Source organism: Nicotiana tabacum, chromosome 1 (assembly GCF_000715075.1).
Source record: "Nicotiana tabacum cultivar K326 chromosome 1, ASM71507v2, whole genome shotgun sequence".
In the NCBI taxonomy this organism is placed as follows: Eukaryota; Viridiplantae; Streptophyta; class Magnoliopsida; order Solanales; family Solanaceae; genus Nicotiana; species Nicotiana tabacum.
In genome coordinates, this window is record NC_134080.1 from 212,669,096 (window position 1) to 212,695,395 (window position 26,300).

General features: G+C 34.3%; 2 protein-coding genes and 1 non-coding gene across 3 annotated transcripts; all 3 read left to right on the forward strand.

Moving 5' to 3' along the window:
• The first annotated feature begins 4,632 nt into the window (after nucleotides 1-4,632).
• On the forward strand, nucleotides 4,633-6,413 carry LOC107826717 (CASP-like protein 1C2). The gene is made up of 3 exons (XM_016653733.2): nucleotides 4,633-4,817; nucleotides 5,238-5,340; nucleotides 6,083-6,413. The coding sequence occupies exons 1-3, from the start codon at nucleotides 4,639-4,641 to the stop codon at nucleotides 6,293-6,295; spliced, it is 495 nt and encodes a 164-aa protein (XP_016509219.1). The 5' UTR covers nucleotides 4,633-4,638; the 3' UTR covers nucleotides 6,296-6,413.
• Nucleotides 6,414-14,489: 8,076 nt separating this feature from the next.
• TRNAL-AAG (transfer RNA leucine (anticodon AAG)) lies at nucleotides 14,490-14,570 on the forward strand. Its single transcript has one exon. It is a non-coding gene; the product is annotated as a tRNA-Leu (tRNA).
• Nucleotides 14,571-19,145: 4,575 nt separating this feature from the next.
• Nucleotides 19,146-24,326, forward strand: LOC107826716 (uncharacterized). Its single transcript, XM_016653732.2, has 3 exons — nucleotides 19,146-19,589; nucleotides 21,546-21,836; nucleotides 22,880-24,326. Exons 1-3 carry the CDS (start codon nucleotides 19,431-19,433, stop codon nucleotides 24,047-24,049), a joined length of 1,620 nt encoding a protein of 539 aa, XP_016509218.2. The 5' UTR covers nucleotides 19,146-19,430; the 3' UTR covers nucleotides 24,050-24,326.
• Nucleotides 24,327-26,300: the final 1,974 nt, after the last annotated feature.

The following is a 26,300-nucleotide window of genomic DNA, read 5'->3' on the forward strand; positions in this document are numbered from 1 at the left end:
TATGCTTTCTAGTGTTAGCAATAACCTCTTTGAGTTTTCTTTGCCATGGTTCTTTCCCAAAGTTATAATTTTTGAATCGGGTATCTTTTTATTTTTTTTAGTAGTAGCGGGTAGTTAATAAATTAGTGTTGGTAGTATTTTTCTTGTCCCTAGCCAACTCATGGCTTGTTTGGTACCAATACAACTTAAACATTAGCATATGAATTGTTGGTAGTTTAAGAAAAAATGATTTTTTTTGAAGTAATATCTTTGTTGTGACTTTTAGGTTCGATTTTTGGCTCTTTAATTCACTAAATAGTATTTTAGGCTATGCATGACTTCTTGAGTTCATTTGCTCTCATTGGACCTTGAATATATACCCAACTTGAGTGTTGCATGTGCCATGAGTGGAAAGGTTCTTGTTGAGTTCTTTTCCTTCTTTTGTGGTATAGGCATTGCCCTAAGTGTGTATCAAGGTGAAATCTTAGGTTGCACTTAGTTTGAAAAGTGATTGTAGGCTTTCATTGGATCGCTTGTACCTTAAATTGTCCACCCTTTGCAGGTTTACCCTAGTCAACTCCTTTGAGCTTTTAGTTTTTTATTAAGCAACCACATTACAAACCTTTTCCCTTTTATATTGACCTCTTTTGATATTCTGGCCTTCTTGAGAACTTGAAGCTACAATTTAGACTTTTGGCCTAAGTTTGGGGAAGTTGATGAGAAAAGTTTGTTGTGGAAGCTAAATGATTGAAGGAGATAACTTTACCATATTGACAAAAGTGTATATATTTCTCCAAAAAAGAAGAGAGAAAGAAAAAAAAGTATTCCTGAAATAAAAAAGGTTGACATGGTGTTAAAGTTGATAAAGGAGAAAAAGGATGGAATTTTGATTAGAAAGTGTTTTGAAGTGCTAAATTGTAGTACTTAGGAAGGTCATAGTCACCTCTTATCTATATTGATATCCTACCTCTAACCAAAAGCCTACATTATATTCCCACAACTCATAAATGATTTTGAATTAGGTGCAACTACATTAGTGGAGATTTACACTAAGGGCATAGGCGGACCCAGGATTTGAGCACGACGGGGGCACCACTGTACGCTAATCACCAACGATAAAATTCGGCGTGCAACTCTTTGAAAACATAATGATTATGATGACTTATCATCTAAGTATAAACAAAAGGAAGTTTTAAAGAAAAATAAAACACCAAACAGAGAGAGAGAGAGAGAGAGAGAGAGTTCTTCGCAAAATGGGTACTATGTGAAGAGAGGATGTTTGATTAAGCATGTTTCACACTTCAACATTTTTAGTTTTTTAATAAAAAAGAGGTCAGTGATCAAAAGAGCGTTCAAACTTTAAATTATCAAGAACTTACTAAAGAAATCAAAATTAAGGGTATGCTAATAGCCAAAAAACTGAAGAAGAGTCTCAAACTCTTAGTTGTTATTGCCAAGTCAGAGTCAAAGTGATTGTTGAAGAAGGTTGTTACAGAAGAATTTGTATTTCTCTATTTGTGGAGCGATAATTTGCAAATAGAGGCTTTTAATTTTAATGGAGGAATTTTAAAAAGAATAAGATTAATTAAGTTGACTATTATATATTAATACTAAACTATAACTGAATTCAAAAGGAAGAAGATAAAAGTAAAAAGTAAAACAATTTGCTATTAAGTATAAATTACGTTGTATTTATTCAAAGAACTAAAATAAAAGGGAGGAGAAAAAGCTGAGAACTAAAATAAAAAGGGAGGAGAAAAAGCCGAGAACTAAAACAAAAGGGAGGAGAAAAAGCCGAAGAGGGTCTCAAACCCACATCTTCTAGCAAAGGAAGGATTTAAAGTCCCTACAACTACTTCTCTTGTCAGCCTTTTTATGCTTGGGGGCACAAGTAAATATTTAAGGGGTCTCATATATATGTACAAATATATATAACGTATATATAGGGTTTTTGCTGAGGCTAACGGGGTCCCATGACCCCTCAACCTACAACATAGGTCCGCCTCTGACTAAGGGCAAGCATATGATATCACTTTTGAGCAGTTCAACATCTTTGTGAGATGGAATGCTTAATTCTTTCTACTTGTTATCCCACTCTTGTTTTGAAAGACATAGTATGTGTGTGAGATTCTTTGTTAATTGTGAGTTCATATGGAAACTCGAGTTGAGAACTTGTTTCTTTTTTCAATTGGGATGAATGAGCAAAAGAAAGTTATTTTGTGATGAAGAGGCAAATTTAGAGGCTTTGATGTCATGACTTTGATTGTTGCTTTGATTGGTAGTACTTGAATTAAAATTGAGCTTTTTATAAAGATGTGATGATTCATATACTTTGGATTAATTATTGGTACCAATCGAAGTCGTGAGTTTTGTGCATGGAATTGAGTTGCGACTGAGTGCTGAATTTTGTTGCTAGCTTGATTGTCTTGTTGTTCTTATGAGTCTAGCTTGTGTTTTGATTTGCTTGAGGGCAAGCAAAGAGTAAGTTTGGGGGAGTTAATAAGTTGGTATTTCCCCCCACTTCTCTTATGCCTTTTAATAAAGGTTATGCCCCAGTTTATGTGATTAATGGACTAATTATATTTTTAATGATCTAATTGCAGGTCATGGAGTTGGGTGAGAATTAAGAGATTGAAAATCATCAAATACATGAAAGAAAAAACATCAAATTCAAGCCAAAACTGAAGAAAAAAGCTAAAGAAGCAAAAGTCTATCATGCGCGGGTCACACAAGTCACCCACGCAGGTCACCCACGCAGTTGAAGAACTAGGATGCTGAAAGTTTAAGTTTTGGAATGGGCCACGTATCTTGCGTGGGCCACACATCTTGGTCACGCACAGAAAACTGAAGAAATAGAGTATTGGGCCATGCATCCTGCGTGAGCCACGCAACTTGGCCATGCAAGACCCAACGAGGATAATTTTGTCAGCTTTTTAGAAAAGTATAAATAGTACTTTTTAGGTCTTTTTGAGAACTTTTTGACATAGAGGAATATTGTATGAGCAACTGTTAGTTTTCTTAAGAGTTAACAAGTGACATCACGGTTTCTCAATCTTCTTTTTCTCTATCAGTATTTGGATTAAAGGATAATTTGATTATTTCTTCTATTGTCATGTCTAGCTAAACTCATTAGCTAGGGTTGTGAATCCGGAGTGGCATATGATATGGGTTATAAATATAGATCTGTCTTTGATTAAATATTGTATTATCTAATTATTCCATGTTTTCTTGTATAATTTGATGGTTGCAAACACTAGAGTAACGGCTATCACACTCAATTCTAACTTGGAAAAGTGGAACCGAGTTTAGGTATAAAGCAATTAATAAGGAATTGGGTAGATTAAGGAATTAATCTCATCTCAATTAATAGAACCAAACTAGAAATAGGGAGATTGTTATTTGGGCATGAATAATTGTATTGCATAGCACTCTAAATAGCTTGGAAAGGCATTTATGATTTAAAACCTCTTAGTGTCGGAAAATACTAAGTTAGTGTTATTGATATTGTTGTCATAATACATGTTTAATTGATTGGAATCGAATACATCCATACTTATATCATAGCATACACGAAGGATGAGCAACCCTAGTGTTTTCTCTCATTGATTACTACTTTCTATTTTTTTTCGCATTCTAAGTGTTTGAATAAATTTCATAGTCATAATTTTAGAAGTAATTGCAGAAAATTAATCTTTTATTTGAAGATTACTTTAAGTTCATTGAATTCACGCACTCTTTGACATTCTAGCACACACCATACTCCTCGTGTTATCGAATCCAACCTTGTTAGGTTTATTATTGCAGTCGATCGTACTACTTTCAATTTGAGAGTAGAATTGGACGTGACCACAACCTACACTATTTCTAATAAGTTCAAACAATACCTACTCCAAATTTATCACAAAATCATATTTAAAATTTAACAAGATTAGTATTAAAGGAGTAGGAGATTTTAGGTTTCTCGCATCTGTTTTTGCGTTTTTATAGCTGTGATAGATATGTATAAACTTGAGGAAAAAAGAGAATGGAAACTCACGAATATTTCACGCTTGAAAATATGGAAAATAAAAAACGAAAAAAAAATCGGATCTAAACTTATTGACATTTGACTACATATTTGCAAACTTGTAATTGGCTAAAATACTACAAGGTCAGCTTATGAAGTGCATTATTCTGTAATTTTATCAAAAGAAAATGACATATTTCTATAGTCGAAAAGAATTTAGTAATGTTAAACTTTCTCACTTTACCTTAATGACATCACATAGTATGCTTAGAACTACAAGGTTCACAATTCTTTCTTTCTTTGTTAAATTTTATGGTCCGTCAAACACCACTGCATAAATTGAAACAAACGAGAGTAATAAAAGACTTGAGGACTATAGGCACGCACTTTGGTTAAGAATTTATGCCAAACAGCTTACTGATAAAATATTTCTATTAGCCCCTTTTGGAACAAACATTCAACCACCATTTTTACTTCTTCAAAGCAACATAATACCTTGTAAATACTAGTTAATAATCCTAGAAAAAGCTGTTAAAAACAGGTCTGACTACCACAGATCGTGATAAACAAGTAAGTAATTGTTTTCCTCATAAAGTTTTGTGTTAATTTTTTGAGCAATTCATTTTCATTTTCGTTTTAGATAATACTCAAACATGATTTTAGCTCTGGATTCCTCCCTGTCTAAGGCCAAGAAAATTTGCAGTGTTATTCTAAGAATTCTGGCTATCTGTGCGATGGTTTCAGCAGCCATAGTAATGGCAACAAGCCATGAGAAGATCACCATATTTTCTGTATCATTTGAAGCCAATTATAGTCGCACTCCAGCTTTCAAGTAAGCATTCTTTAAATTCTTGGTTATTAATTTACCGATTTAATTTATATAACTGACAATGTAAAGAATTTTTTATAATATCATACTTTAATCTATTGTAGCATATTATTAGTGTTATTTTCTAGGTTACTGATATTGTCAAACCTCTTTATAACAGCTTCGTTTGTTTCAGATTTTTTTAGTTGTTATAATGAAGTGATTTTATATAGAACATATGTTATAACATAACATGGAAATTGGTTCCAAAAGAAACTTGACTTTTATAGTGAATAGTTGTTATATAATGATGATGTTATAAAGAAGTCTGACCGTATCACTTATTATGAGTTGTTACTTATCATTACCTATAATTTTAAATGGCCATAGATAGTGGAAAAGACACTTATATATTCTCTATTTTGTTTTTCTCCCTTTTCTTAGGTATTTTTTCGTCGCAAACATTGGTGGAAGTGTCTATAGTATCGTTGTTCTTTTCCTACCTCGGAAGACTTCGCTGTCACGATTAATCCTAATCTCTGATTTGGTAAGTAATTAAGAGCTTCTAATTAACTCGATTGCATTTCTATTGGACTTCTTGGCCTTAAGAACATGGACGTTCTAGGATATCTTGTTATTATATGCACTCTTAGTTATAATAAATTGCATCTGACTTTGAATTGATTAATTTTAAATTCATGAATCTACTTTTGCTAAAAAAAAATGTACTCCATTCAATTTATGTGTCATACTTTTCTTTTTAGTGTGTCTCAAAAAAAATGACATATTTTCTTATTTTTTTAAACTTCCTACTTTACCCTTAATGAGATGATTTAAGGAATCTCGCATATCGTTGAAAGTGTCTATAGTTATAAAGAACAACTCGGTGCACAAGGTATCCCGCATTCACGCAGGGTCGGGGGAAGGAATACACTCCAAAGAGTGTGGTATAGATACAATGTACCCTAATTCAAACATTAGTGACTACTTCTACAGCTCGAATCTGTGACATGTATATCACATGAAGATAATTCATAGCCACACAAATTCATATGACTTATCTTAAACATAAGTTTCAAAAATCTTTTTTTTCTTTCTTAAACTCCACGCCAAGTCAAACGCCGCCATAAAAATTGGGACGGAGGAAGTATAATGTTATGGATATACACCACCAGAAAGTATATGCACGACTTTTCGACTATTCTTAAACATTATTTGCGTCTTCTATACATGTAGAACTTTTATATGACCCTTTTTCTTTTTTGGCCTGTCCGTGATGCTACAATTAGGTTGTGACAATGGTGTTAACTTCAAGTGTATCGGCAGCATTGGCGGTTGCTCATGTGGGAAAGAAAGGGAACTCTCATGCAGGCCGGCTACCAATTTGTGCCCAACTTCACAACTTTTGCAACCAAGTTGGTGGAGCTCTTATTGCTGCCTTCGTAGTGATGGAAAACAGGTATGAACAGCGGAAGCAAATAGCCAGAATCACTTGCATGTAATATAGATAACGCATAATCACAGATTTTAATCAAACATAAAATCGATATTTATTTCTTGAAGCGTGACTGTAATCGCGAAAAGATCTTCAAACATGAGCAAAAACCATTCACGAGGTCATCCTCCAGTTCCACGATTTTCTGCTGTGTGGCCCAAATAATGCCCGGAATTAGCAAAACTCGTGTAAGCAAGTGTCTTCTAGGAAAACCGTGTAGTAAAACCATTGCCTCCTTATGGAATAAGACCTCTTTATATAGCCACAGGTTTTAGGGTTTAAAACATTTTCCTAATCCTGCTGGGTCTTCCTTTTCCCCCAAGAAATATAATTCCATTTAATTCCTAATTATTCAGTCACAACAGGGACCGCAATATTTAATTAACGAGGCTTCTTATTATGGACTTAATTCGAAATATCCGATCCCGTTTGGACATAAAAAAATTCCTTTTTTCTAAAAATTTTTTTCTTTTTTTTCGAAATCATCGTTTGTTCTTACAATTTTCAATTTTTACTTGAAGATGCATTTTGGAAATTTTCAAAAATTCGAAAAACTCCAAAAAGTTATTTTTCAAAATTTTCACTCACAAAACTTCAAAAACAATCCAAATTTAAATTTATGTCCAAACACAACTCTAAATTTCAAATACCATTTTCACTTGAAAAAAAATTTCACCATTTTTTGAAATTTTACAATTCTTATGTCCAAACACCTACTAATACTACCATAATAAATTGTGAATTATTCCACTAAAAATTCGTAACTACACTCCTTAGTTCAATTTCGAAATTCTTCCATTAAACCTTATTTAACTCCCCACGTTAAGATTCGGATACTAATCGAATAAATTAAATTACTGATAATTTAATTCATTGATTATTTTCTTTAAACTTTCGCTTAACTTATTTCATGTGACGGATACAAAATCCATCTGCATGGTTTACATATGAAAACGTATAAGCTTTCGTAAAGGTGTATCATCAATCTCAAGACCGAGATATGGATTCCATCAACTAACTATTTCTTTGCCAATGTATGTCATTATTATCCAAGTTACTAGGCATATTGACCCACGAAAGAATCTTGCCTTTTAAAAATCAAAACAATAATAATATACACAACTAATAATAATTATATTGTAACGACTCGATCAGTCATTTTGAGCTCTAGCGCGTCGTTCAGCGGTTTGAGGCCATGAGCAACTTCACTTCAGGTATTATGACTTGTACGTATGGTCGGAATTGAATTTCGGGAAGTTCGGAGTTGATTTGGAAAGAGAATTCTCATTTCAGAAGTTTTAAGTTGAAAGAATTGACTAAGATTGGATTTTTGAGTAAACGACCTCGGAATAGGGATTCGAAGGTTCCAGCAGGTTCGTATGATGATTTCGGACTTGGGTGTATGTCCGGATCGGGTTTTGGAAGACCCGGGAACATTTCGGCACCTATCGTGGAAGTTAGCATTTTTGGAAGAATTTCATAAGTTTGGGTTGAAGTGCATTTCAGTGTTATCAATGTCTGTTTGAGATTCCGAGTATGGAATAGCTCCGTATGGTAATTCTGGTATTGGGCGCGCGATTGGAAGTGAATTCGGAGGTTAGTGGGTCATTTTGGAGTCATTTGGCTAAAGATATAAATTTAAAAGTTTTTGAGGAGTTTGACCGGAAGTGGACTTTTTGATATCGGGGTCAGAATCCAACTCCGGAAGTTGGAGTAGGTCCGTAATGTCGAATGTGACTTGCGTGCAAAATTTGAGATCAATCGGATGTGATTTGATAGGTTTTGACATCGAATGTAGAAGTTTGAAGTTCTAAAGTTCATTAAACTTGAATTGGGGTATGATTCATGATTTTGATATTGTTTGATGTGATTTGAGGCCTAGAGAAGGTCCATGATATGTTATGGGACTGGTTTGTATGATTGGACGGGGCTCTAGGGGCCTCGGGTGTGTTTCGGAGTGCTTTCGGGTCATTTCAGGCTGTTTTGCACTAGATGTTGCTGGTGTCTGGTGTTGTTCTTCGCGTTCGCGAGGATCCTCTCGCATTCGCGAAGAAGGATTTGGCTTCAGGGACTCTGTTCTTCGCGTTCGTGAAGATATCCTCGTGTTCGCGAAGAAGAAAATCTCTGTTGCACAAGTCTGACTTCGGAGGCTCATATCTCGCAATTTATAAGGAATTTGGAGATAATACAAAAATAAAATTTGTAGCTCTTTGTGTCTAGTTTTCAGAAAATTAATCTATTTAGCATTTGAATTTGTGTATCAAAAGTTATGTCTGGTACACTACAGGCTGTCCGGGAAGATGAAGAAGAAATTTGTGTTACACAAGGCTGACTTTGGCAGCTTATATCTCAAAATTTATAAGGAATTGGGAGATTACCAAAACATGAAAGTTGTAGATCTTGGTGTCTAGTTTTCAAAACATTAAACCATTTATCATTTAAATTTTTGTACAAAATGTTATGGTAATTATACTAGAGGCTATCTGAGAAGAGTTTGGGAAATGGTTTTTGAGAATTTTCTTCTTCGCGAACGCGGTGGGGTCTCGCAAACGCGAAGAAGAGTTGCCTGGGCAGTGTATAAGTGTAAAGAAATGGGTTTGGCTCATTTCATCTCATTTCCTCTATGTGAGCCGACCTAGGAGCAATTTTGGAGCTCCATTTTCATCCTCCATATCAAGGTAAGTGATTCTCATCTATTGCAAGTTAATTATTTGGATTATATCTAGATCTTAACATGGAAAATGATGTAAATTAGTAGAAATTTTGGGATTTTGAAGAAAACCTAGAAAATTTATATTCTTGAATTTTGACCACGATTTTGGACATGAAATTGAGAGTCAATTATATATTTGAGTTCGTGAGGTTGTGGGTAAACTTTATCTTCGCAAAATTTCGGAATCCGGGCATGTGGGCTTGAGGGCGATTTTGTCAACTTTTCGAGCGGAGTTGGAATTTTATATAAATTGAATTGTTATGAGTATTAGGGTGTATTTTCATTGGTTTGCCCGTTATTTGGCTAGTTTTGGAGTGTTGGGGCATCAATTTGAGTTGTTGGAATTGGCTTGGAAGTCGGTTACTGGACTTCAGAGTGAGGTGAGTCTCCTTTCTAATCTTGTAAGAGGGAATTGTCCCCATAGGTGAAATAATTGGTTAGGTGCTCCTATTTGTGGGAGCTACGTACGCACGAGGTGACGAGAGTCTGTGCGTACCTACTATTATGTTTGAGTTCGGGTAGTCTAGGACCCAAAAACATGCTATAATTGAAATATTTGTAATCGTATTAACAGTTTGAATTTCTTAAATCACGTCGAATTAGTAAACGAATTTCTAAAAAGATTAAACTTCATTTTCTTAAATTATTAAAAGAAAATTAGCTTTCTTTGGATAATTGTTCCATGTTGACTCCTTGGTTGACTGTCTATGTGTGTTTAATTTCGGAACGGGCCGAACGCCTCGGTAGATTAAATAGATGCATATATGGTTCGCGCTATTCGACCCTCTGGCAGTGCACAATTTAAATATTGTTGGATCGGGTCGTACGTCCTCGGTATGATTTGCGCATGCTTGTATTACTTGCCTTGAGATTTATTGATATTGATGTTGATATTTGCTCTCCCCGACTTGAGATAATTGAAAATTAATAGATTATGAATGCAAAGATTTTTAATATAAAAAGGAACTTTTACATGTTCGTGGCTTATTTGAAATTACTGTCGTTCTTAATAAATTTATGATTACTCGCATTAATAATATATTATTATTGGACCACTAGTAAGTGTCGAAGTCGACCTCTAGTCTCTACTTCTTCGAGATTAGACAGGATGCTCAGTGGGTATACGTTGTTTTCGTACTCATGCTACACTTGCTCTGCATTTTTGTTGCACAAGTTTATGTGTGGCTAGTGGCTTAGTAGCATAGCGGCATGGTTGACACGGGGACTTGGTGAGTTGCATTTATCAAGACGACCGCAACCAGCAGAATCTCCTTCAGAGTATTGTACTGTATTTTTATTTCTGTCCACTTGTATTTCGGACAGTTTCTGTATTTTATTTCATTCCCTAGTAAATGCTCATGCACTTGTGACACCTGATTCTGGGATGATTATTGGGTATTCTATATTAACTTCTAAACATTCTTTTATTTATTTTGTAAAGATTATCTTTTACTAGCCAAATTGAAGAAAAATCATAGTTTTCACAATTATTTAAACGAGAATTTAGTTAAGTATTTATGGTTGGCTTGCCAGACAGTGGTGTCTGGCGCCATCATGACCCTTAGTGGATTTTGGATCGTGACATATATCAAGATTAAAAGTATAAGTACATTTAATGGCTAGAGAATTTATTTTTTTAAGTCAGTATATAATACTTATCTCTTCTTGGTTCGTTCAATACATACAAAATGTACTAGCACAAGAAGTCGAAATTAAACCATTCCCATAATCAAGATAAAATACATTTAATTTTATGCTACAATCATTCCTGATGGTTTATCCAATTCAACCATTAGATTGTGAATGTGATCTTTATAATTATAAGAACCGATGATTTAATCTTCCGTGTATAAGCTAAACTCTATACACTAAATCATCTAATACTATATATGTAAAGGACACAAACAAATATATGATCCATTTAAAATTTTATTAAAATTGAATAAATAATTATTCCATAATAAATACTATATTCAAACCAAAATTCATGATTAATAGTATATATCCCAACACATAGCACTTCTCCTTTACATGTTGCTCTTACTTCACTCCATTCACACTCTCCTATATGCATCTTTCGTCTAAGATTTTTAGCACTGAATTTATTGTATTTATAATACTATAAGTTTGAAACTTAGTATTTGTTAAAATTTTCATTGTTTCGTATAAAATAATATTAAGTTTCATTAAACCAACACAAAATCTTAACCCATAGCATGTACGCTATATCTGACACTGTTTATAAGCTTTGTAATTGCAATTAATTACATACAACACTACTAGAAATATGCAAAAAATCGACTAAAATTTTCCGACCAAAAACCGTTCAACTTGGACGGAAACTGGAAAAAAAATATTTTATATTTTTTTAAAAAAAATACCCACCAAAGTTAGTCGGTAAATTGGTCAACAAATTGACTGAGCTGGTCAGACTTGCTTAGTCAAAGAAACTTTCACATTTTGGTAGGTAATGTGGATCCAATTTCTTAAATTTTAATAATTATATTATTATTTAAAATATTTTATAAAATTTAAAGAATTTATATTTAAAATTACCGACCAATGCTGGTCGGTTAATGCAGGGGAAGCATTTACCGACCAACTTTGGTCGGTATATTTTATTTTTTGGAAAATAACTGACCAAAGTTGGTCGGTTATTTGGTCAACATTGGTCAAAATTTTGAATCACTTTTATATTTATTATCTAAATAATATAAATGTAATCTGTTAACACTTTTGTAATACAAATAATGAATACACTAACATATACTATAACATGCTATATATGTAGTTAAAGTAGTACAACGAAGCGTGTTATATATAAATTATACATACTAATTAGGATCTTCACAAGCCTCTGACTCCCCTACACCGTCCACACATGCCTCTAATACACATGTTTCAGACGATGATGATGAGGAAATGCATTATGATCAATGTCCTGGATCATCATAGTCCCTGAGGGTGATGGGTAAGAGTTATTTGTTATTTTTGCATTTATTGTTTGTAACGTTTTTACTAAGATATTAATGTATTTTTATTGTTAAAATGCAGGTTCAAGCCGAGTAACAAGACTACGAGGATAATCACCAATGCCATTATAAAGCTTTATGATGGCCCTTATGCGACTTGGACTGATGTTCTATTCTCGCTAAAGGAGAAAATTTTCAATCAATTTAAAGTATAAATATTCTTTTAAGCAGTTTAATAATTTATATTTATGATGTTTCCATATAATATTTAACTTTTGAAATACAGAGCAAGTGTGTATGGGAAGACCGTTATAGCGCAAAAGTGGCTGCAAATTTTCATCATAAAGCTCGCAAGAGATTGGCGGATGCTTTCTCCGATGCTAGAAAGAAGAACAAGAGGCCTGGTTGGTTACTTCAGAATTTATGGGATGATTTGCAAAGTCAATGGCTTACCGCAAACTTCTTAGAGAGGAGCGAAAAAGGAAGAAAGCTCGCGCATCCGAGAAGGGAGACTCCTTGCACACTGGAGGTGCGATCAGCCTAGGGACAATAAAAAGAAGATTGGTAATTGCTTAAATTATTTTACTTTTCTAAGTATATCTATTCTGTTTATTAACTAAATTAATTTGTTTCCAGGAAAAGAAGTTGGGGCGTCCAATGAGCCATGATGAGCTATTCAAGGAGACACATATTGTAAAGAAGAAGAAAGAGACGGAACAAGAAAAGTGGGTCGAGGACCAGGCCTCGACTGCATATGTAAGCTTTCAATTTTCTTTAAGTATTATAATTTACTTTTATAAGAATTTTGAAATACTGATTCAATTTAAAATAATATAGGGTCGCTACCAAAGTAACGTGGAGGAATTCATTCGCAGCCATCCAGCTGGTGAATCGGGCGAGCCAACCCAATCTTCGGACGAGGATGCTGAAAGAATATGGTTAGAGTCTGTTGGCGGTCCCAAACGGGGGAAGGTATACAGGCTTCCTACTAAAAAGTTACATCGCTATAAGTGTGGAATGCAAGGAATAGGGACTTCCTCGCAAGGCAAGCAACTTAATGGGGAGAGCCTCTCCGCTATTCGGGAGACTTTAACAAAGCTCACATCCGAGCTAAAAGCAGCCAAGGAAAGAGAAAGGGTTAGAGATGCTCAATTCCTTGGCATGCAAGCTCAGATCAGAACTCTCCTATCTACTGGAGCTTTTCTGTTGCCCCGGTCTTATGAGTCATCGCTAGAGGTTCGACCTCCACGTGATCGTTCCTCCCGTCCTCCCCGTGATCGTTCTTCCCGTCCTCTACAAGACCCTTATCTATACCGTCTTGTAGATGAAAGTTCATTAGATGGTGATAATGATGTTCTACAAAACACCCCTTGACTTTTATATACTTTGAACTAGACAAATAGAACCAGGTTTGAACTTGTTGTAGTTAGTTTTAACTTGGTTTTGGATTGTTATGTTCAATTAAACCATAATTTTTTAGTTTTAAAGTATTTATTGAATGTTTGGTTGTTGTTGTGTTATTGTGTTGTTGTTGTATTGGTATGCTGGCAGGTGGTGTATCCACCAAAACAGGCATTTTATGCCAAAATTAAACCCAAAAAAACCGACCAAAGTTGGTCGGTTTTTAATAATAAAAAAAGAACTGCAAATTACCGACCAAAGTTGATCAATATTTATTAAAAAATTAATTGACTATCACTGAACAAAGTTGGTCGGTTAATGAACAATGAATTCCCAGAATTCAACATTACCGACCAACTTTGGCCGGTATGTTACCTGCACTGTTGAGGTTACCGACCAACGTTGGTCGATAATGTTAAATTTTAATTATTTTAAAATATATATATATTCAGTTAACGACCAACTTTGATCGTTTTTTAAATTTTAATAATTAATAAAATAACATAAATTAAATACACCGACCAACTTTGGTCGGTAAAATTAAATTAATAAAATATATTTCCGACCAAAGTTGGTCGGTAAATCATTTAAATTCTTCAGATGGTCATTTTAATATACCGACCAATGTTGGTCGGTAATTTCTGACTAACGTTGGCCGGTATATTAAAAGGACCATCAAAATACCGCCCAAGCGTATTTGATCGTGTTTTGCTCGGTAATTGGTCATAACCGATCAAAGTTGATCGGTTTTTCTAGTCAGTATTTAGCGAATTTCTAATAGTGCTACTAATTATTAAGACTGCACTTCTTGGTTCCTTTACATCCTTTGGGGGGGGAAAGTATTAGTGAAGGTTCATTAGCTGTGACATGCTGTTTTAATTTTTTGTTGTTTGTCATTAATTCATAATGTAACTAATAAAATAAAAATCAATTACCTGTATAGTTTCTTTCTTAAAATCCATATTTCAAGTTGACAATTTCATACCGTATTATACTCTTACAAGTCACCATGCAAAATGGAAAGAGCTTAAATTGCAAAAAGAAATCTCATTTGAAATTCCAAAATTCTTCAAGATAATATTATTATGATTTCGAAAACGAAATAGAAGCAAACTGTCGAGATGGCCGAGTTGGTCTAAGGCGCCAGATTAAGGTTCTGGTCCGAAAGGGCGTGGGTTCAAATCCCACTCTCGACATTACTTTTATTTTTAATTGGACCTGAGTAGTTGCTTTTTCACTTTCATTATCACAAATTTTACAGAAGGCCCAATACCAAGAGCTTTTTAAAATAATATCGCCCCGTTTTCACTTTCATTATCACAAATTTTACAGAAGGCCCAATACCAAAAGCTTTTTAAAATAATATCGCACGGGGCGCCCTATTTGGTCGCCTCCATTTAACCTATATCCATTTTTTAAAAAAAATTTTAATTTGTGCCCATTTTTTAAACAACTTCAGCCCCCTTTCTCCTCCTTCGTTTTCTTCTTCTTCTTTCTTCGTTAATTGTTCTCTTTATTCTTAACATCGAGTTATCCTCTTTCGATGTGGCAAGTTCTATTGACCGAATATAAGAGTCTGCCTCCCCTATTTCAGGACACACCTAATGTTATCCAAGAGTTGATGATTGCACGTAATATGCTCCATCCTTTTTTATCTTATTTTATTTTACTTCTTTGCTTAATTACTTTATGACTGACTTTTGAAACAATGATAGGAAGTACATAAAGTAATATCAAAGTTTGTAAGATGGAACTGTGAAACAAATAATTAGAGATGAATATAGATGCTTACATATTTTCATGTGTGAGACAAGAGCAAATCAGAAAAACTTCAGCTCTAGAGGTGAAGTTCGCCAGTTACAAAACAAAAACTCGCCAATTACAAAAACAAATACTTCAGCTCTAGAGTTGAAGTTCGCTAGTTACAAAAACAAAAATTTCAGCAAATAGAGAACAAAACTTCAGCTACTATGCTTAAGTTCAGCAATTACAAACAAAAACTTCGGCACACTTGCTACTTCAGTCATGTATACTAGAATGCTGAAGTTTTGCGTGATTGTCTTTGCTACTTCAGCCCAGTGGCGGAGCCACATTGAAGCAAGGGGTGCCGCTTCGCCGGAAAATTACACTATTTTGCTGGATAACTTTTTTTATTTTATGTATATTTACTATACGTTGACTTCCCTTCACTTTTCGATATATCTAATTATTTATATTATGACACCTCTTGATGAAAATTCTGGATCCGCCACTGCTTCAGCCCCGTATGCTGAAGTTACGTGAAAAAGTGGGTACGCTTGCAATTTTTTTGCAAAGCGGGCACAAGTTAAAACGTGAACCAAAAAACGGGTATAGATGCAAATGCCCCAATAATATGCTACATTATGCGTTATCATATCAGGTTTGATCATTAAAATAAACGTAATTGTTGAAATAGAAGAAAGAAAATTGATTGAAAATAAATAAAGAAATAATGTTTTCATCTTTTTATTCTACAAAGATCAAACTTATTGAACCATGTATACGGAGCTCCTCATGTATTTTTTTTAATTTATTTGCGGAAGCAACTTTATGAGTTGTTCAATAGCTTGTTTTATTTCAGATACTAAGATTTTAAAAGGAGATAGCATGATAATTCATAGGATAAAATCTTAAAGGAGACTCCTAGAAATAGCTAAATAGAAAATTTACCTCAGTTTTATTCAAAATCTCAGTTTGATTGGCTGTGCCAATTTTCCTAGTTGACGACCTTTATGCATGGATGCAATTACTCGAATCTTATGTGATCTTTAAATTAGAACAATATCAATAAAATGATTTAAATTTTTTGCATAAATTCAACGTGTTGCAATTAGGAGGAGGAGGCAAAGAAAAATAAAAAGAGAAACAAAAAACTGAAGGTGACGTATTAGCCACCAACCCATTCTCTTTATTGCATTCAAAACCCCATTATTTTCACGTTTAAAGAATAAATGACACGACTGATGAGAGGATGATAAGGAAATAACAGTTTTTTAAGTATTAAGTGTTGAACTAATATTACTTCAACTTATGTACATTATATTAGTAATAGCTAAAAACACAAATGATGACTAAAAAATTGTTTAAAACATAAAATATCGCGTTCGGCATTTGAATAGTTAAATCAACTTGAATTTTTAAATATATGAAAATTGTAGAGATGATAATATTAATGAAATATTTCAAATGTTTTGACACTTTGTAAAATAGAAAGAGTGTCATACAAAATTGAACGTATTTTTTTTTTGTCACAAAGTACATAAAGTGTTAAGTATTAAAGTAAAATACATATATTCGGAAATTATATGAAACGTATATGTTTAGAAAATAAGATTAGTAAGGTATGATTTGATCCCCTTACTTGTATTAATTTTACAATATTTATAAAATAATCGACTAAATATCCAAGTTTGGGAACAAAAATATTTGACTCCTAAACCATAAGACGGCCAATATAGGTGTGCGACCAAAAAATTGCAGAAATATGATATTTTTTTTGGATGATCTTAAACGTTTGCTTCCGCCTGACCTATGGGCAGAACTTTAAGGTTAAAAATTTAAAATGTTGCTCATGGAACAAGTGAGAAACAATACTTGTTAAACTTGAAATTCTATTCGAGGGACAAGCGAGAATAAAAATTTAAAACCACTTACTTAGCATGCAGTTTATATACTTTACATTATTCTTCTATCGTTAACTAGAGGTTTCAAGTTAGAATCTATTAGCGGTTCACTATTAATGAACTTGCTCATATTTGGACCAAATTAGTGACGAATGTGTTCGATATGCTAAGGGATTGTTTGGTTATCAGGTGAGATAGACAATGATATTTTATAGGATTAGCTATCTCACTTTCTATATGGAATAACTAATCTTATCTTTTTGGTATAAAATTTATTCTACTACTAGTTAATACTTACACCCATAATCAAATATATTATAAATATAATTTTATATTTTATTCTAGGATTAATATCCTTATCTAATAACCAAACGAATCTACAAGCTACTCCTTCCATCTCAAATTATCTGTCGTGTTTCTCTTTTACATGTCCCTTAAGAAAATATTAAATAGGAAAGACTTTTGACTATTACCCTTTTTTATATCTTAAGATATAATGTCTCTTCATTTAATATTTATTCAAAATTAAGGTATTTGTAGTTTTTAAGAATAATTAATATTAAGAGTAAAATAGAAAAATAATTGATTTAATATTAAACTTTTAAATTGATAAATAATTTGAGACAATTGATACGGACTAGTCTTAGGGTACGCGCTTTGCGCGTGTACTCCATCTCGATGTGTAAATATATTTAAAATAATTATATAAATATTCTATTAAAATTATGTTTGAGTTATAAAATAAAAATTTACATAATTTAAATAAAATAAGAATTCGTATAATATGTACAATATTAAAAATTTAAATACAATTCAAATAGTGAAGGATTTAATGCATAAAATTTAATTAATTAAAAACTTTGAAATATAAGGGAAAAGTTAAATAATGATAATGAGTATACTTGATATACATAAATTAAATGATAGGGATGTAATAATAATATCTTTGTCTGCTCTAAATTTAGATGTATCATTTGAACTTGACGTGCAATTGTCAAGTATCCTATTATTAATTAAGTATTTCTAGAATTTGATATTGATTTAAATAGTATAATATGTTCTTATTTTTTTATACATAAATGTTAAAGAATGCGTATTTATTTTTAAGGTTAAAAGATCGTTCAATTTTATATAAGGATTTTGATTTATCGATTTTGCATGAACTTGAAAAGAATGTCCTTTAACTATATCTTTTGAAAAATGTTATTATTTGTATGACCTAATATTAAATCTTAAATTATGGATATTTATTACTCCATATGCATTTGTCATAATTTCTCAAAGATTTATAAATTAATACAAATAACTTACTATATGAAAAATTACATTAAGTCATTTGGTGGAATCAATGGAAAAAGAAAAAGTTTTCCTTCGGTGTCACCAGATTTGGTAGGATTTTTAGAAGACATAATTGGGTGTTCGTAGGCTTTAAACTTGTTTCCATCCATAAAGACTTTAACGTTGAACATTGTTTGAGAATAAAAGTGAGATTCATTAATGATCTCAAACTCCTAAATATAAGTATTTTTTTTTTATAAAAGGAGATTTAGTGCATTTAATATTTCTATACAAAAAGATACATATTTTAAATAAGAAAAAACTTAATAATAAAAATCTTAGATAATTTTAAAGTCCTTAAAATTAGGAAATTAAATTACTATTTTGTCTAATATATAATATATTTTTAAAGGTTTGAAAAAGAATGAAACTTTCCAATTGAGGGGATTGAAAATCAAACGAGACTTTGTTAATGAAGAAATTGAAAAGAACTAAACCTTCGTAATGAAGGAATTGAAAAATTAAATGAATTCTCTAAGATTTAAGCTTTCCTAGAATGATAAAATTATGACCGAAAAAATAGTATGCATATTATTTTTGACTATTCTTAGAATGCCGTTGTTGACCTCCTAGAGGAAATTCAAATATAATATTAGGAAAATAATTTATTGACTACTCCTAAATATTAGGAAATTAACCAAATAAATATTTTAAAATATTAGGAAAATAGTCAAATGACTATTTTATTTAGTGTGAACTCTATTTTTAAAGGGTAAAAAAGGCGAACGACATTTCGCTAAGGGTTTTCGTGCTTTTAATATAATATAGATAATTTGAGAGGGACGGAGTAAGTAGCAATTATATTAGGGGAAAAGAGGTGTACATCGAACCTTCCTAATTGCAGTGGAGCTAAGCAACCACTATTCCCGATGTACTTAACCCTCTTTCTCTCTCTACCTCTCCAAGATTACTTTTTCTATACAATTTTTTGGATAATCCTTTCTCCAGATTCTCTCTCTAGATTTATATACACCACTCCCTTTATATGTACAAAGCCTAGTTGTTGTTGTTTCCCCTTTTTCGTTGTTTGATCACTGAACTGAAAAACCCTAGCTTGTTTTCGATCCGTGAAATATGGCATCTGGATCATCAGGTAGACCAAGTAATTCATCGGGCTCAAAGGGTTTTGATTTTGGGTCCGATGATATTCTCTGTTCCTATGAAGATTTTCCCCATCACGACCCCTCTAATGGCTCCCACTCTGATCCTTCCGCTGCTAACAATTCTGCTAAGGTACTACTATGTTTTTTTTTTCCCCAGTTGGATTAATTTATTGTGCGGTAAAGGTCTCGTCTGAGTGTTAATATGGGTTTTGCTGAAAATTGATTTTTGCACTTTTGGAGACTATATTGAGGCGTCGTCTGGTTGGAGAACAAGTTATCCGGGGAGTATATCGGTGGGCTTATAATATGGGATAAAATACTGGCAATCATTACTTATTGAATATATTTTAATTGGTAGATATTTGGTTCATTGGATTAAAAATGAGAATACGAGGTATAATATAAATCATGTCTTTGTTGTATACTAGATAAGTTGGGAAAAACTTTTATTTTTAATTTTAACCTTCGATTTTTTAAAGGATTTTGGGGTAAGAGCCTTGGAAAATGGTATCTTGTCGTTGTAGTGTTTTATCCCAGAATTGCTCGATCGCGTCATTATTATCCCTCAATGTGGGATAGAACAATACCACAATTGTAGGTTAAATTAATCCTGGGATTTGCTAATCCCAAATTCAAAAATTCAATCAATTAACGAACCCTGACAGTATAATGATTTTTTTACACTATCAGGTAATTTTGACATGTTATAGTAAGTTACTTACCATTTGCTCTAGGTTATCAATAAATGGAGTATTAGATAGAGTTTACAATTACCTTCTTAGTGACTTGATTGTATAAATAATTTTGACAACTTCACTGCGTAGTACTTAAAACTCTTTTTTTCTCGTTATTTATACGCACTCGCGATGAAGTATACACACACTTTGTATTGGAATAAAATGGCCCAATAGATTGCACTGTACATAGAGGATTCATGTAGGTTTAGTCCAATTACCTTTAGGATTGAGGCATAGTTGTCAGAAAGATTTTAATTTACATTTCCTCGAGCAAACTTTTCTGAACTGCAATACTGCGTTGCACTGCATCAAGGGCGGAATTGATGCAGAGGATTCATATAATCAACCCCAACTAGTTTGGAATAGAGGCATAGTTGATTGATAGAAGATAAATTATTTTATTGGTATTTTGCCCTCTTGCTCGTATCTTAAAATCTTGAGAACGGGCTCTGTTTGAAGCACGGACTGGACGACTGTATACAGAGAGGAAAATCAGCAGAAAAAACCTCTCTGCGTGAAAGCTGGAGGAGGATTGGAACTTGAAATATGAGAAGAAATACTTGTTAAGGCAAAGGTTTGAGAATTTGCAGTCCCTGAAATTTTTCCAACATCCCAAGAATGAAATCACTCAAAGTTTGTAAGCGAGTGAAAATGCACCGAACAGTTGGATTATGGCTAAAGTGGTGGTGGTGGGGGTGGGGGTTAAAAACTAAAGAATATAGTTTCCATGACTTTTTAGTATTAGCAGTTGAACTGACCATAAGATATTAGTAAAGACTCGCTCATTTTCAAGCTACTAGGGTGATGTTTCATAGCTGTAGCCTAAAAGTAATGATGACTGAGCTCCTTAACCTTTCCTATACCGTCTTTTTTTTCATTATTAAGCTCCTTCCATTTTAATGTTTATCCTCGTTCTGTAAATGAATAAATAAACGACATAAGACTACAACAATAGGTTAGTCAAAATGTTTGACCAGGAATAGAACAGGGAGAAAATACTGTCTTAAAGTCAATCTCCATGTAGCACAAACGGAATATTTTCAATAGCTCTGGTTGCATCTGGATTCTAGATTTGGTGTGAACCTTTTGGGAAAATGCTGTAGCGTCATGGTTTCGACCTAGCTCACTGAAAATAATTATCAAGACTAGCAACTTTATATGGGAATTATAGACAAGATTTGCAATTGACGTTCTTCTCAAGAAAGAATCTTATCGTAGTGCTTATTGTAAATCTTTCTAGGAAGATACTTATCCAAAAAAAAAATTAAAAATAAAAATTACATTACATTCATCTCACCTACCAGCAGCTGTTTGGATTCTTAACTCATTTATGCTCTTATATTAAGCAGGAGTTCCACAAAAGCAGAATGACAAGATCATCAATGTTTCCCACTTCGACGTATAGTCCACCAGAAGAATCTTCCTTCAATCAAGACATGATATGTACTGTTGAAAAGACCATGAAAAAATATGCAGACAATCTCATGCGATTTCTAGAAGGAATCAGTTCACGCTTGTCACAATTGGAATTATACTGTTACAATCTTGACAAGTCCATTGGTGAAATGCGTGCTGATTTAGTTCGGGATCATGGGGAGGCAGATTCAAAATTGAAGGCGCTTGAGAAGCATGTTCAAGAGGTTAATTCACTGATTTTCATGCATGCATATCGAGTTCTATCTGAATGTGATTTCTTCAACTAAATGCTGTACTTTTAGACGTACCTCCTTGCAGAAATTGAATGTTAACTTCTCCCAAGTCCTATGTAGTATGTGCTAAATTAATGTTTGACTTTTTTAAAATATGGTTTCTATTGCTTACATGTTATATTTGACATGGTGTATAATAAGATAATCCTATTTTTTCTAAGTTTCTTGCTTTTTTCCCTTAAAAATGTCATTACTTTTTATACTCTCACCATCCTGAGCCCTAGAAAACCAGGGTAATCCTAATAGGTTTCCTAAACTAAACTAAACCCTAAAGAAAAACTAAACAGATTATACATATAAACTAAACTATTAGAAAAAACTAATACAAATATACAAGTGGTTGGGTAATCTAAGATTCTGATTAAAAAATTTAACATAAACTAGAACTGTTTTTTGTAAGGGTTTAGTTTATATGTATAACAGTTATTTTCTTGGAAGCTTAGCAATGCCTCAGTCTCAAGTTTTGGTATCTTTTTTGTTAAGTACTAGCAGTGAATTGTTTCATGTCTGCTAAAATTTTCTTCAAACTTATTCTGTTGTAGTGGAGAAATTTTTGTGTTGTAATAAGAGTTGAGAAGTTTTCTGCTCTAACATGTAACCTGATCCTAGAGAATTTCCTAAACTAGGTACACTTTAACAGTTGTGAAACGTTACTCATATCTTGATCATGTTAAATTCTATTTTGAGTGGCAGGCCATGTGTGATTAGATTAGTACCACATTATTGCAGAGATGCCAATCACAAGGATTCACTTGGATGGTTTGCGTCCCTCTTTCTATGCAAAAACATGCATTTTTCTGTTTGTTTTGTGTCTGACTCATCGATGTTCTTATAGCTTTCTAATGCTCCTAGGCAGTAGGGCTGAACTCATCTTATCCATTGCAATTTTTAGTTGCTCACCTGAGTTTTTCCTTCACATTTTGTCCTAATTTAGAGGTATTGAGTGACTGAATTCTTTACTGTTCTTCCTGCAGGTCCACAGGTCTGTACAAATTCTGAGAGATAAGCAAGAACTCGCTGAAACTCAGAAGGAGCTGGCTAAGCTTCAGCTTGCGCAGAAAGAACCAGCTACACCCAGCAATTCTCAGCAGAATGAAGACAGAAATGCTCAACCTGTGTCTGATTCCCAAAAAAGTGAGAACTCACCTGACATGCACGGGCAGCAACTCGCACTTGCTCTACCCCATCAAGTAGCACCCCAGGGTTCTATTACTAGCCAACCCGTGGAGCAACCACAACAGCCACCTCCCCCACCAATTCCATCTCAAAGTATGACGCAGTCGCAAGGCTACTATTTACCCCCACCACAGATGTCAAATCCACCAGCTCCAACTTACTTGTCCCAAGGTCAATATCTGCCCTCTGACTCCCAGTATCGAACTTCTCAAATGCAAGATATGTCTAGGGTACCACCACTGCCAGCAGCACCTCAGGGGAATCAGACTCCACAGATGCAGTCAATGCCGCAATATCAGCAGCAATGGGCGCAACAGGTACCCCAGCAGGTTCAACCGCAGCAGCTTCCAACCGTGCACCAGCAAGCTAGACCCTCATCTCCTGCTGTTTATCCCTCTTATCAACCCAGTCAGCCAAATCCTTCTCCTGAGGCGGTCCACAATAGCATGCCAATGCAAGTGTCATTTTCTGCAATCCCTCAACCAGCTGCGAGCCGTCCAGAGGCGATGCCCTATGGGTATGATAGGTCTGGCAGGCCGCTTCAGTCACAGCCCCTGTCCCAGCATCTCAAGCCTTCGTTTGGTGCTCCAGGGGATAGCTATGCAGCTAGTGGGCCTCATCCATCCCTTTCTGCAGGAAATGCATATTTGATGTACGACAGTGAAGGCACAAGGGGACATCCATCACAACCACCTAATTTCCCACAAAGTGGTTATCCTCCCTCCAGCTTCGCTCCCCAGAACCCGCAGTCCACCCCCAGCCCCAATATTATGGTTCGTCCACCACAGTTGGTGCGTACTCATCCCTACAATGAATTAATTGAGAAAATGGTAAGCATGGGGTACAGGGGTGATCACGTGGTTAATGTGATTCAGAGGCTTGAGGAGAGTGGTCAAACGGTTGATTTCAATGCTGTGCTTGATAGGCTGAATGGACATTCTTCAGGCGCTTCTCAGAGAGGATGGTAGGGATCAGCCCAACTAATCTAATTATGTTCCATGTATTGTATCAAGAAGTTTAAAAAGGTGAAACTACAGTTTGACTTGAATACTATCTATTTGCTGAATAAAGGGTCATATAAGTAGGCATTTGACGGTGGTGTATTATGGCGCTATCGTGCTATACGTTGTATATTTGCCATGTCTTACTTCTGAAGTTTTATTGGTCGTAAGGCAACACGCTTTCAGATATTGCAATGTAGAAGATCTTTTGAATACCTCTTTTTAAGATTGTACATGTTCTCTCATTGTTATCCTTTGATTAGTGGTGGTTGTTCCCAGCTTAATAGAAAGGGTTAACTTTTTAACGTTGTAAGATTGAACGTCTGTGTTCAAAATCCAGAATATCTGATACTGTCAATAGTTCAGAACCAATGGGATAACAAGGCTTTCCCAATTACCATTAGAGTTACTGGAATGACCTTGCTTGCGATGCTTTGATCCGGTCGCTATTCCATAATATGCGCGAATCAAGATTTAGTAGGGCCAATTCCATAATATGCGCGAATCAAGATTTAGTAGGGCCATAATGCAGGTATCCGACACCGGGTGGGAAACCAAAAAACAAATATTGGCTGTATTGTAAGGTATTCACAGTCATGCATATTTAGTTACAGTACTTTCTATGAATCATAGTTTTAAGCATCAAGTTATCTGCACTTTGGAGAGCAGTCGGAAGGTAAAAAAGCCTCAATGGCACCGATGGGAACAAAAGAACTATGACTAGCTTGCCCGTAGAGTAAGTCATACTAATCGGCAGGAAGTGAGCTGACTTGGTCTGCTGATCGATAATCACCTAAATGGCTTCATGTTGCCTCGTAGTCTTCGGCAATCCAGGGACAAGTCTCACAATTTGTACATTCCTAGCTGTTGTTTTTCACTTTCTAGAGAGCAGCAGTTATTCATTTTGTCGTTCACCATTGAATCAAGATGCTAACTATCTCCTCACTCTCCTTTCTCTACCCCCTAGATATGATTTATGTTGCTGTTAAAGCTGTTAGAAGAAGGGGAGCCTTGGCGTAACTAGTAAAGTTGCTTCCATGTGATTAGGAGGTCACGGATTCGAGCCATGGAAACAGCCTCTTGCAGAAATGCAGTCTTATGCAGGATAAGACTGCGTACAATAGATTCTTATGGTCCGGCCCTTCTCCGAACCCCGCGCATAGCGGGAACTTAATACATCGGGCTGCCCTTTTTTAAAGCGGTTAGAAAAGCAACTTTTTGGGGAATAAATTCTCATATGAGTATATAACTAATATGAGACATTCTTTTATAGCTACTGAAGAAATGGACCACGCTAAAGTATAAACTCAGTGGAGGCGTAACAAATGAAAGAAAAATAACTGCCTTATGTTTTTATTACATTGGTTACTGAATTCATACTAGGATTTTTCTAGTAAATCCATCATAATCTCTTTGTCTGTGGTGTCCTGCATCACAAAGATAGAATATATAAAGACAACTCGGTACACAAAGTATTCTGCTTTCACGCACGGTCGGGGGAAGGGCCGCACCCTAAGTTACGTAGACAGTCTATCCTACTGCAAGCATTAGTGGTTGCTTCCACGGCTCGATGAAATATATGTTGCGATGTTTTTTCCCTTGCTTTAGACATCCGATATTTGAATTAAAACTCAATAACTCGATTAACTTAGATTTGTGTCGAGTAGTCCTAATAGGGGTAATTTGTGTCGAGAAAGATTTTTAATTCTCATGGCTCGAACCAAACACTTATGATTAAAGGTGGAGAGATCCAACCATCGTACCGCTCCCTTGGTGGTATGTTGCATTCAGGCGCGGATATAGCTTGCTAGCAACGGGTTCAATTGAACTCATAACTTTTGACGTGGAGTAAAAATTTAGGTGCAAAATTTTATTAAAATTGCAAAAATAGTAGATATGAATCCATAACTTTAAAAATTCATAACTGAATGCACAAAATTTAAATCCTGAATTTGCCTCTGATTACAATGTTATCTTGTAACTATAGTTGCATATTAAATATTCAAATTTAAATAAAGGTAGTCCAGAAGATTCATCATCTGGTGCATGTGGCTACTAAAGCCATAGAAAAAGAATAGTTGATCTTTTCTCTTCTTATTTTATTGGGTAAGTGATGCAAGATAAACTTGGAGGACAACAAGTGTTTATTTGAAGAATAAAATATTGTTTATTTGAAGTATATAATAAGTTTTTGTACCAATCTCATGCTTATCTAGAT